General features: G+C 36.4%; 1 protein-coding gene across 2 annotated transcripts in view; it reads right to left on the reverse strand.

The window, feature by feature from the left end:
• Positions 1-14,410, reverse strand: part of Smr (nuclear receptor corepressor smrter) — a 155,706-nt gene that overhangs the window by 60,607 nt on the left and 80,689 nt on the right. For both annotated transcript variants that reach the window (XM_071680803.1, XM_071680801.1), the window contains one exon: positions 6,054-6,230. In XM_071680803.1, coding sequence (XP_071536904.1) covers positions 6,054-6,230 — 177 coding nt within the window. The remainder of the gene's footprint in view (positions 1-6,053; positions 6,231-14,410) is intronic.

Here is a 14,410-nt window from a genome sequence, read left to right on the forward strand (position 1 = left end):
AATACTAACATTTCTTGCAGGAACACTTTTTGAAAATCCCATTTCTCAGAACAACGATTAAATATCTTTTCATGCTTGTTTGCTATTTCCCACATTAGCTAGGTAGTGTCAGGAACACACGAAGAAAAGGCCTCATTCATCAAAACCATTCACAAGTTGCCATATATAATGCATCAAAAACACATCCCACCTATCCACAATAAGGCCCCAAAGACCTTTCTGTGGTTACTCCCAGCTATTTCATAAGCCCTGGTTCAGTCCACTAACACTACTACATCCCCTGTATATCACATTACTCAATTTCACTCTATCCTAAGCACATCTTTCACCCTCCTGAATGTTCAGGCCCCAAATATTTCATCATATCCTTCCATTTCTATCAGTTTCCCCCTTTACTTGTCCTCATCTCTTTTAACACATGTATTCTTTGTCAACCTCTCCTCACTCATTCTCTCCATGTGTCCAAACCAGTGTCAGCACACCCTCTTAAGCTATCTCAACCACACTCTTCTAATAAAGATACCTCTCTCTTACCCTCCACACACCACATATTGCCCTCAAAAATCTTACTTCAAAAACATTCACCCTCTTCCATACATCCTCATCTATAGTCCAAGCTTTGCATCCATATGACACCATCAACACTACTACACCTTGAGACATACTGATATTCACAGTCCCACAATGCGCTCTTCCTTTCAACATATGCTTTACTACTCCAAGAACCTTTGTCCACTTACTTACCTGACTCAGCTTAACTTGCATGCTTCCATTTGCAGCCATGTCCACTCTCAGGTATCTAAAATACTTCACTTCTTTCAAGCTTTCTCCACTCAAACTCACAACCTATCTAACTAATCTCTTGTACTGCTAAACCTAATAACTTTGCTTTTATTCATATCTACTCTCAAAATTCTTCTTTCACACTCCTCAAACTCAGACACCAATGTCAACCTTTTAGCTCTGCAAAATCACCCCCTACTTTTTAACCTCATCATACATCATACATCAGGGAAAAGCCCACTCTTAACTTCAACCTTATCAAACCTGCCTTCTGTCAAAACCACAATCACCCTAAACTGATCAACAGATAGTTTTCCTCATGATACTTCCACCTATCCTTCACACACAAATGTCTTTACTCATTCTACCCCTTCTCTTCACACCTCCACCTATTTACACTACTAAATCATTACCTCTTTACTTATCAACTCAGTTTTTTTGGCTTAAGTTTTATGATTTCTAGATTTGCTCTTTATCAACCTGACCAAATTCCCTTTCCTATAATTACATTTATAAGAGAGTTAAAGATGATTTTCATACTTGTTCACTATTTCTCGTGTTAGTGCTGGGAAATGATGAAGGATGATTTCATTCCCTCATGTCCACTCACTAGCTGTCATGTATAAAGCACCAAAACCAAAGTTTACGTATGATCATTTGTTCTTTCCACCTTACACCTGACATCAAAAACTAGCATAAAACAGCCTGAAGGACTACTATGCCACTGTGTTACTTTATTTTTCAAGCTTAACTAGACAATTCTTTGAAAGTGCTAAAGTGTTCATTAACCAAAACAGAAAACATCATATAACATGGTTAATTTAAATAAAAGTTTAAGTAAAATTTCTAAAATAATGGAAAACATAACAAAAATTTAAGAATAATCAAGAAAATATTGTGGTTTGTATACTGCAATGAATACCTTCTGCTACATTTCTATGTAAAACTTTTGACACTGTTTTTTTTTCATATGTTGCATTACATTGAATATGAAAAAATTACAGTAAAGCACCAATTATAACATTAGGTAGCAATCCATCCTTTGCAGGACAGACTATTGCAAGACTTTTTAACTAGCCACTAGTGAGTGCTTAAGCTGAGGCTTATGGATGAGTTTCTTTATTTTGAAAAATAATGAGAACAAAAAAAAAAGGTTTTTTCTTTCTTTCAAACTGTTCGCCATTTCCCGCATTAGCGAGGTAGCGTTAAGAACAGAGGACTGGGCCTTTGAGGGAATACCCTCACCTGGCCCAATTCTCTGTTCGTTCTTTTGGAAAATTAAAAAAAAACGAGAGGGGAGGATTTCCAGCCCCCCCGCTCCCTCCCCTTTTAGTCGCCTTTTACGACACGCAGGGAATACGTGGGAAGTATTCTTTGTCCCCTATCCCCAGGGAATAAAAAAAGGTATTATGCATATTTCATGACCATAAAATTGGTAGCACTGACAAAAGTGGTTGGTATTTGTTTGTTGGTGGTAAAACTTTTAATTATTATTCTGCAAACAGATGTAACCTTAACCTTTTTCTTTCCATATTGTTTACTGTTCCCTACCATAACAAGGAAGCACTAAAAATAGCTGAATGATGGCACCACTTCCTCACATCTACTCTCTGGCTGTCATGTATAAGGTACTCATTAAACATACATATGAATGAAAATGCCTATCCCAGCTCATCAGACGTTGGACAAACCCTGGAATACTGTACTGCATTCCTATTAGCTACATCTTTCTTAATCATGACAGGCCACTGGATAAAAAGGCAAATAAAAAAGTGAAGTGTTACTCTACATGCCATATCACTATGTTTTTTGAAGTACAGGGAAATAATCAAGACGTTATCATCAACCTTAGCATTTTGTTACAGGTAAAAAGATGACAGAATCTCCTGTAACACATGCACACTAAATGGTATGATCATAAATTATTGCAAGCAATCACTGCAAATCATTACTTTACAAGCATCCTCTGCAAATTGTATGCATACTGTATAAAGTCAACTCATATCACTTAATTTCCACTGTTCCAAAGTTCAGGTGCATATTCTTTAAGGCAAGAGAGAGTAAAATCATTTAAATGTTTTAATCAATCAATCGATAAAATCGTTGTATACAGCATTTCACACAGGTCTTATATCATCCTTCACAAAAATGTTCATATATTTCACTTTGGTATAAAAGCATTTCTGTGAATACACATAAATGTTTTATTAGGATCTCTTTCAACATAGAGCTTCTAAAAACAGTTTTTCTTACAAGATAACAGATCAACTAGTAATCCTATCCCTGCTATCCTGGAAAATGTAGTGTTCACCATCAAAATACTAAATGCACCACTGCCAATTAGCTAAAACCTACTGGAATCAGGAAAAACTAACTGGGTTAGTGTGCAGTGTCCAAACTTGAGGAGCACATTTTAGTTCTGGCCTTGTCAAGGATATGAACCGCTTCCTAAGTATTTCCTTATCCATTCACTTGACTGCTATTCTAATATTTGCCAGTTAACAGTTTTATCCTTTACCATTCCCCTAATGTGGGACTCTGATGATAGGTTAGGGACAATGTCAACTCCTAAGTCTCACACAGAATGAGCATGTGATGATCTATTTTTACTGTACTGGTAGGGAATTTTATATTTTTGGGCCCTATTTCAGAAACACTCTCTACTATCATACTACTTAGTTCCAAATATCAAACTCCTAGCCAGAAGGTAACAGGTAATCAGTGGCATGAGGAAGGCCAGTCACTCACTCTGTTCTGGTAATTTGACTTCTGTTTAACTGTTTTATAACTGCCATCAATGACAATAATGTCTTGAAAGCTCACTGAATAGTACAGAAATAATAATTATTTATAAAACATGACAAGGGAAGGAATGGGAGGAAAAACCTCTTCTCAAGGAAAACCTCTTCCTAAGTTATGTTTCTAGCATTAATAGAATTGATGAACGTTTGAGAAGATATAGGGAAAGATTTAAAGGGATTGGGGCCTAAACTTGCATGAGGATGAAAGGCATGTACAGGATTGAGTGATTTGGAACCATGTTGTATAAAGGGGTCAACATGCTGTCAGTGGCCTGAACCAGGGAATGTGAAGCATCCATGGTAAGCTACAGAATGGATAAAAGCAGATACAGCCTTTCTGGATCTATTCCTGTCACTTCCTCACTACTGCGGGTCACAGCGATCAAGTATGAAATAAAAGATAGAAGGAAAATGTGCAAAATAAAGTATGTTTTCCCATCAAGGACACTGGAAATGCTTATAGCTAAAAAAGTATTATGGATATGAAGTTAACAGCAGTAAGAGTAACCCAAAAATGAGAAAGGAAGGAAAGAGAATGGGAGTACATTAGTAAGGTGGGTTGCAAATATACATAAGCATAAAATCATATGTTGATCAATTTGTCTGGAGAAGGGTTACAATGGTGTCATATGAAAAGTACAATCACTGGTGGGCTACAAATTTCAAAAACTGCACAATCCTTCATAAATTTTACAATGATTCTCATTCCTCTAATAACGTAGTACCCAATACCTTATAAAAAAAAATCACTGGAGTCTTTGTGCTGTAAATTGGCTGGCCTTGCTCATCCATGAAAGCAGTACAATACTGTGAGATTAAAGGATGTTCTCCTTTTACCACGCTCTTTTCTTTGATAAACTTCTCAATGCAGCAGGACTTTGTGATTTGAACCTACATTCTCTACTCCTCAATATCCTTTTGGAGACTACTATATTTCACTTTTCACTAGTTTTATCTCTAGATTTCTACTTTTCTTTGTCTCCTCTATGTTCTCTACTTCTACCTTCATGAGTTTCAAAAGTAGGGCAACCCTTTTTCATTTTACACATTCACACTTCTCAGGACAAGCAAGTCTCATGCTGTTGTTAGGTCTTCAAAATTTGATTTTAAGAAGATAGTTAGAAACCAAATAATCATTCTTGAAGTACCACTCTGAGAACAAACATAACAATAACTGAAAATCTCAGTTAAAAACAAGCTTGCTACAGGATTTTAACTTCTAAATAAATCAAAAACAATTTCAACCTGCAATTCAGATCATAGTTCAATAATCCACAATGACTTTATTTACATAATTCTAATAATACAGAGAAAAAAATTATTAGTCTATAAAAATTCACAACTGAATCTAATAATGATAGAGCTAATTATACAGGAAGTGTAGAAACATAAATAAAAATATGTACATAAATCATAAAAAACTGTTAAAAACCCTCCAAACAAGAAAACATATAGAAAAAATAGTGACAAAAGTATGTGGGGTGCACTAATGTTTAACTGAGCTTTCAAAGTAAACATCAAATTACAGCATTCTCCACCATGCAATCAATAACTACCTAATAACTCTCTAGAATTCTTATGGTTAAGATATAAATTCTCAACCAGACCACTGCACTGATTGCCAAGGCCTTTATTCAGGGTCCTCCACACTTAATCATGATTTCAAGGAAAAAAACACATCTCTCACCAGTTTAGATCACAAAAGCAATGAGTTTTTGTGTGCTATACATTCCATTAATAACCATTTGGATTACTAACAGGATACAGTTAACCGCAAAACACATCATTTACGAATCATTCATATCACTCAAAGAGCTGCGGGGTGAAACAACTGCAGCTGCATATCAAAGGTTGATGCTCATGAAATATTTGGTGCTTTTACCATGTTAAAAACTAACTGTCTGATTTAAGAAGTAACAATGTAGGTCCATACACTGTTCTTGTGACTGTTATGATACCATTTGGAACTAAATGCATCCTTGCATGTTTAATCTTGCATGGATGGATGTCTTCTGTTTTACTGTACCAGCTGCTCACTCTGCCGCCTAGTAGCATTTTGTTAGCTAATTCTTCTCAACTGAACGGATGACAGTAACTGAAACTGATATGAAGGATATCAGATTTCATATCTGTTACTGTCTGTATTCTTACTTATAAGAACAATGTTCCATCCCTAGTTCCAAACCCGCACACCACAGCCACTGAAAATCATAGTGACGAGCCCTGAAATTCCACTCAAGCTTCAATTTCTTGTAAACTCCATGGTGCAAATAACCAGTTCTGATCCAAAGTAAAGGCCAGATCTCATATTATACTCTCCACAACATACAAAACTTATCACACCAATCAGGCCCACCTCTACCTAATTCCTTCATGTGCTAAAGGCTACCAATGAAAAACTGAATGGACCACTGACTAGCCTTCCCTTCAATGACTATATCTTGCTGCTGAGCAGGAAAATACACTAACCTCCTGTTCCTGTAAGCCATCCATGATCTCCTCCATCTCCGCATCACTCTTGACTCTTGCGCCAACCCTGGAGAACCGTTCCTTCTCTTCTCGCTGTTTTCTTAACTCAGGGAAGACCTTTTCAAACAATTCTCGATTCTTGGCTACCCTTTCCTTGTGCTTTTTAGAATTTTCAACCTGCAAAAGACAGACTTTATTACATATAAATCAAATGATACTGCACATGAATTTGATAAAACAACAGAGTATTCATAAATTATATCAAACAGAACTTCAAGTACAAATAAAAAATCTCATATACCTACCAATCATCAATATAACACACTTCAAGGATAAATGAAGGATCTTATAAAAGTATCGATCATTAACATAACTCACCACCTCAAGCAAAAATTTACAATTTCATAAACCAAAAACTGTTTACATAATAATGCAATCAGTAAAACAGGATTTGGATCAAAACCAAACTATCAATTACTAATATAATTTACAAAATATAAAGACATTCACATAACTATCAGTTACCAATTTTTTTTTATTATTTTGCTTTGTCGCTGTCTCCCGCATTTGCGAGGCTGCAGCAAAATTCAAATTCCTTTTATACCTAATTACCTTTCCCACCTTAGCAACAAAAATTTAGTCTGAACTAAAAGAATAGTGTGATACAATGTAAACATACAAAATATCAGATATCATTAAGGAAGTATAGCAACATTCCATAAATGAGCTGCAGCTGAAACATCATTTTCTAGTAATTTATACACGAAACCTTAAAACACTGCATAAGGAGTGATCAATACCACTACAGTAGTGCAAAAATCAATAAACTGATGCCATTCAATAATTCACTGAATCATATGGACATCATAAAGTAAAAAAAATTCAAAAGATTTTTGTGCACTCTGACAAGAGATGCTTAAAAAATACATGCACCTAACACAATTAAGGCAGCTTGGCCCATTATCAAATATCAAATCAAACTACATCCACAAAATAACTACAACTTTTAGACAAAACAAAAGGGGTTTCCAGCAGATCTTGGCCTAAATACTGGCTAACAGCCTGTTACTACCAAGGTACAGCCTGTTAAAACTCCAGCAACATGTACCTGGATGGGCAGGTGGCAATGATCATTTCTTTTAAGAATTTCAATCAGTGAGTTGAGAAGTGTTCCAAACTTGGCCTTGTAATCAATGACAAGTCTTAAAGATACAAAATCATTCATGAATGCATTTGTATACAAGACCAGACAGACACAAAATATCAATCTGCAGGAGAACCATAAATTTGTCTATATACATGCAATTCTTAAAAAGAGAAAAGAAAAAAAATCATCCTATCCTGGCTCATCATTCTGACAATGGAGCTCAAAGTAGGGATTCCTACTTCGGTCCATATAAACAATGTGCCATTTTCTAATAAGCAGGGAAAAGATGATACTAGATAAGTAAGTCATCAGCTGAATTAACATTCAAATTCTGCAAATCACTGCCAAATGCTGCCCACATGCAAATGGTACCCATCAATTTTGAAAGTGAAGGCCAAAAAATAAGAGCTATTAAAGAAAATCCAACAAACTTTCACACCAGCTATGAAGCACAGGTTTGTCTGCAAGTCATAACTTCACTGACCAAACAGGATTTACATTAACATTTTGTAATGGCTTCTTCCATCATACCTCCAGCAATCTGTACATTCACTCTTAATCTCTACAAAGTACCCTAGTCTTTCAGCTTTTACACCTCTTCTCTAGTCAAAGGCTCCCATGACAAACAGAAGATCTTTTTAAGGCCAGACACTGAGTAAAAAAAAAAAAAGTATTCTAAATTGGAAAAGTGTGAACTAGAGGTGCATGGTGTAGGTAAGGAGGATACTAAGTATATTTCAGCAGCTCAGCCATCATGAGACAGATAGCACAATCAGCAATCCTGACACAAGGGTCAAAGATAATGCCACTGTATACATTAGGTGAGAACGTTTCCTTTCAAAAGTTTCATCGTGCAAGTTTCATATCTGATTTCAGCCTTTCAAAAGATTCCTCTTGAAAGTCTCAAACCTGACTTCAGAAGTTTCTTCTCTGTAAAAACCTTTAATTGTAATCCACATGGGGAAAATTACCATGTCTAAAATAATGACTGATGATCAGCTGACTATAAAGAAAGGGCTATCCCTATCTGTTACCTCATATGCGTTGCACCCATTCCTTTGCTTTACACAACAAATCTTGAGCTGCTCAGTCTTAAATCCTCATCACTAATGCAATTTTCTCGACCCCTTTTATGAGGTTCCTGTAGCTTTGAGGTTGCACTTAATGTGGGAGCATGGTAAGGTGGGCTCCTCTGAGGTGAGAAGGTCCTAGACAATGCTGTACTCTTTTACGTATGCTAACGATGATACAGGGTCATCGAGGGTGACTTCTCACTTGTGGTGTTACCACTTACAAGCAGAGTTCACTAACACCTCATCACTAAAATGACCATTATACTAAAATGAAAAAGATACTCACCACTATGTCAAACTGCTGCTGGTTACTGCCACATGCCTATGCTGATAAATGTAAATATAGCAGGAGGAAGTCATCTCTTAAAGTTGTCCACCTCTGCTTGGATGTTTCTAGATGGCAGAGAGACACTGATGCAGGGTAACTTCTGACTGCTACCATACTGCTCCTCTATCACTCTCTACTTCATGAATCCCACAATCCAGTGAAGTATGGAGCACTCTGGGCAGTAAAAGAATCAGCCAGATTAACCTGCTTCTCCTGATGGGTGTCAAGAAACTTCATCACAACATTCATTGTACTCCTTCACAGGACATACTAATCCAAAGTTTTCATCATCGATCACCTCATTATCTTCATCTACATTTTCCTCATGGGATCATCCTCTGAGATTAACTTAGACTGTGGAGAAGCAGAAGCCTCAGAGTTCAGAGATATTACTGACATAATAGTCAGCCTTGTTCCAGATGGTTCTCAAACAATCTTACTAACATGACAAATTATTAAATTTTCCTTTTCAACATTTGACACTCAGCAAGTCACATGCCTATGATTATGACAAAAATAATGTATAGCCCCTGTTCGAATAAACATCTGCAGGAGGCAACTAAATACTTTCCACATTGGTTCAAGAAATATTTACCACGCGGAATATTCTATGGCAGAAAAGCATGAGTTCATTTTTGTAGCTCATACAGATCAACATCGAATTAAACTTGGGCTGGCTTGAAGAGGAAAAGAGTAACTGCATACTTCCAATGTAGCTCTTGATCCTTACAAGCTACCTTTGTTCACAGTAGTTTGTATCATGCTTAAATTGGCCAACTTAAACTTTCACTTGTTGGATTTGGAGATACTGTTACCCTGGGAAGGTAAGACCACTTACACAAGTTTACTTTCAAAATTTTTGTCTACAGCCTGAAATGATCCATCAGTCATAGCCGATAATTATCTCTGCATCTTTAGTCTGAAACAAGAAACTTAAAATTTCTTTTACAAAGTGAATGGATCTACAGTTTACACACACAAAATACATCCATATACGAATGCTTTGAATTACATCCAATAGTTCCTTCCTAATTCTAACAGGAGTAAGCAGTGTGGAATCCTTGAAAAGCTACAATTTCCTTTTTTTTTTTTTTTGCTTCGTTATGAGTTAAAGCACTACATAGCAAACCTCCTCAACACAATTAATAGAGCAACAAATCAAATCAATGAGGGTAAACCCTATCTGTCATGTATACATTTTCCTATCAATTCAACAGGGTGGCACACGCAAGATAATATTCCCCACTTATTCTGGCTGCTGACCACAAACACCTCTATGTATCACAAACCCAATTAAAAGGTTGAAACACATGCTCTTATAGATTAAGGTCAATCTCTCGTAAGTAAATCCAGGTACTTTCTCATTATCTTCTGGACCAGAAGTAGTCTCCCATTTTGGAAGAGATGTGTGGAACTGCATATCATTGTCCATTCCTTCTACAGACCACAACACTAATTCTTTTCAACACCACTCCCCTAGCATTTTAACAGTGGGAAATTATCAAATACCAATTGTTTCTGCAAAAATATGTGAAAAATGTTACAGAAACACCGAGATCCTGCTATATGAGAACCAGCAGGATACTCTTGAAGTCACCTCGATGGTATACTGAACCCAAATTCAGGCCTACAAATTGTGCAAATAAAAGAGGAGTGCACTACAATGACGCAACAAGTCTTCCTTACAGCATCAAAAATAACACAACAAACACTTCATTACATCTCTGGGTAGAGATCTGGACCTTCAATCTCTTAGCTGGAGAAGTACATGGGCACTCTGTCTGACATGTATAGGCAAACTGTAAGCAAGGAGTAAGAGGCTTGGATACTCTGCCTGCAGATACAGAATATAATAATAAAAATTCTAACCTAGGAAAGCAAAAGGCCTAATTACTAAGCTTTTTAAAATGATCTTGAACATACCAAGATTTTAAGCAAAAGACAGCATTATGTACATAGCATAGCTAAACTGACTGGTTTGGGTTCCCAACCGCTCATATGTCTTATCAAAGTTAATAATACCATACTATTTTTGCATTTTGAGAACTAGCGAGAGAGAGTGCCCATGTACCTGGAAGTACCTACAGGAAATTTTGAGATTAAGTAAGGATAACATAGTACTCACCACATACCTTGCTTGGTTAAATATACTGCTTTCCTTTGCTGGCACACATGGCAGAAAGAAAAATTATCTACCAATCTATGAGAACCTATGATGAGATCAAAGCAAAAGGAAAGGCTTGGGCATAGTACATACTACACATTTTGTCAGATGAATGTTTCTCTTTGGCACTTGACACACTTCACTATCATCACTCCTGGGTTCGACTGGACATGCTTTCAAACATATATGAAGACTTCTGTACTTCTTTCATATATGTTTCTCAGTTATCTTGGCAGTAAGATGAGTATTCTTTCCTGGGGCAGTACCTATGACTAGATGCCAAAAGGCTGGCCTAATATATAGTATTTACCACATATCCTTCTTGTTACATAACATCATTTCTCCTACCACCACACTTGTTACACAGTTATCAATCCTAAAATTATTTGGAACTGAATTCAACCATATATCAACTTTTAACTGCCCTATTCCTCTTGAGAGCCTTTAAATCTTCCTTGTACGGCTCTTCTGTGCTACTGTTTGATATTTCTTTTGGTATATTTTATGGTATTCTTGCAGACTTTACAAATTTCCTCCTCACTGCAAGTCTTTAAGGTCCAAAATTTTGTCCTTTCAGCAGTCAATTTGTTGCTGTTTACAGAATATCACGTAACCCCTTCCTATATAGGTTGTAAATTCCAAGCTGTTTCAACCTCTCACAAAATTCATATGTACTATCTCGATTTAACTTATGAAGTGCTTCTGAATTATCTATCTTGTTTAGTTCCATTCATTTGGATGGCAACCATAACACAACAGTATTTAATTTTGCTTTCCATTTATAAACATGAAATCAACTTTTATAGCATCGTCTTTTATGTCTCCTGTGGTGATACTTACCATTGAAATACCATTTATCAATTGTTTTTATAGTGCTATCTGATCAACATGCTCTTTGAATTCTAAATTTCCATTTATGATGACTCCTAGATTTTTGAAAACTGCTTCACTTTCTATCACTATCCCAGTTGGGCAGAAAAATCTAAAGCTACAAATAATGAGCTGTGTGCATTAAGAGGTATCAAGTGTCATGTGAAAAGGAGAAAATGTGTGTGTGTGTGTGTGTGTGTGTGTGTGTGTTTGCGTGTGCACACGCGTGCGTGCGTGCGTGCGTGCATGCATGTGTGTGTGTGTGTGTGTGTGTGTGTGTGTGTGTGTGTGTGTGTGTAAATATTCATACAGTACAAGGAGGGAGTTTTACACTCTTAGGGCCCCATCTGTTGAACATTAGTATAAAAATTTTATGCATCAGGATGCTGTCTGCATTAACCATATCTTGTCATCCATAACTCTTACACTATAAAAGTACCTCCTCATCTTTCTTAACAAGTTTCTTGCTTAATTTCATATGTCCTCTGGTTGGCCTATCCCCATATCTCTTGAGAAACTGTTCACTGTCAACTTCATCAATCTAGTTTGAATGCTTAAAGGTTGAGATCAAGTTACCCCTAACTCTTCTCTTTCATGGTTAGCGTTTGTCGACTGAATGCCAGCAACCAACTTCTGGGTGAGGCAGAAAGAAAAGACAGCACCTAGGCCAAGTCACAAAACTTTACAGCCAATGCAGTGTTGGCTAACTGTGTGAAAGAGAGAGAGACTGATATGAAATTGTGTGAAAGAACCTTCAACTTACCATTCAAAGTATGCAAGTGCATGGGTGTAAAATTCACTTTGAGGCTTTCATATCTATTGCTGCTGACATGATACAGGGAGATGTATGCCGTAAATATAACCATGTCAGTTGAAAAGATTAAAAAGATTAAATGTTATAAAAGAAACATGGAAAAAATAAGAATCCTATAGCTTTGTTGTACAATGCAAAGAGGTACCAGAATGCCAATCCTTATGTGCTGGTCTTTGCAAAGAAATTAGGGGAAGCAGCAGCCAGTCATTTGCTGCAGGTCTTTGTGTTAAGGGCTTACACACAAGCAGATAGCTTACAAGAATAGTAGCTGAAATATCACTACCAGTTCCTTTTGAGGTCGAAGGTAGTTACCCTGAATCAGTTGAGGATCTGATACAGGTGACTACTGCCAGTCTTTTTAATATTCAAATATGAAAATGATACATTAACTATCTGTGGAGGGTGAAAATGTTCAGGTGAAAATGTTCAAGGTCAGGTAGCACTGACAGTACCATTCTCAATTCTGAGACCCTTCCTCTGACTCATGATTCACAGTTTTACTGACTGATTTATGAGAATGGGACTTGCTCTTAAATCAAAGACACTATGAAAACAAAAGATCAGGAACAATGATTTTAATAACTACTCTGAAAGTTTTCTTTCTCAAATAAGTGTTTGTAATAGTCACCCCACACACTACCATTTAAAACTGAGAAGCAAGAAAATCTCCATGACTTCGACTCAGGTGTATACAGGATGTCACCACCTAGCAACCAGAAAGCAAAATGAGATTTCTATATCAACAACAAGGAAGCAACACAGGGAGTAGTTTTCTTTGATGAATTTTCATGTTATAATTAGCAAACCCATAAAGTAAGTAATGAAAACAGCAATTCTTTTGCTGGGGTAGTATGACTTAATATTTTGTGATGGTCCAAGTTACCTTAACCAAGCAAGCTAACAAGCATCTTTCAAACCTGACACCAAAAACTTGATATCACTAAAACACACCTATCCACCTCATTTTTTAAAATATATTTACCTCACTTGGCTTTTGTCACATAAATGAAGACACAAATAATCAATAGTACATACAATGAGTACGAGAAACAAAATGATGCAAGGGTAACATGCTTTGCTTAAGTAAGAAACCAGTCTGAGAGTTGGCTATGTAACTAGTGATGGTGACCATAATGAAACCAATAACAATCTATATACATTGCAAAACCCCTTAAAACATATCGTTAAACCATTTTCATTAAGTGGAGAATGGCAGCTTAATAAATAGTAATCATATGTTACTGGCCATCAAGAGAACATACCCCCAAAAAATGTGGGTAGATACAAAGACTTGGCACTTTGAGTTTGTGGATATTGGCATAAAATTCAATGTCAGTTAATATTCATATGAGCAATACTAATATTCTATATACACATTTTTTTTGTTTACTGTCTGTCTTGCCTTAAGGAGGTAACGTCAGAAAAAAAGGTTTCGTTTACAAATATTCACTCTAAAGATGTTAGGTATATATACCAAATCAATAAACTAATTATGATGCATCAAAATTCTGATAAATATTCATAAAATCAAATTCCTGAACTGTGAATCGAGGAAAGAATCATTCATTCAGGAAAACTCAAAGATATCATATAAAGGAACTTGGAGTGAAATCCAAGTAGTCAAAATCTACAGTTGTACAAAATATGTCTATCTTATCATAGAGTCTATTCCCATTGATATGAGTTGGCTCAAAGGCATACAGCCTTTCAGTTCACCCACAAAAATCCTTCTGTCCACTTTGCTTCAAGGAAAGTGATCTATCTATCTATATCTCTGATGCCTGTTCCAACTGGAACTCCCTCAAGGGAGTGGCCACAGCAATAGAATAGTCAACTACACTAACTCTTTTTTCTTGTGCCTTCACCCAACTTAACCTATTGTCTGCAGTGCATTCTATGTGAAAATAAAGCCTCAAAAGACTTTCACCTCTGTCTTTCCGACAATTTCCTCACACCATACA

The sequence above is a fragment of the Panulirus ornatus genome, chromosome 32 (genome assembly GCF_036320965.1).
Source record: "Panulirus ornatus isolate Po-2019 chromosome 32, ASM3632096v1, whole genome shotgun sequence".
Taxonomy (NCBI): Eukaryota; Metazoa; Arthropoda; class Malacostraca; order Decapoda; family Palinuridae; genus Panulirus; species Panulirus ornatus.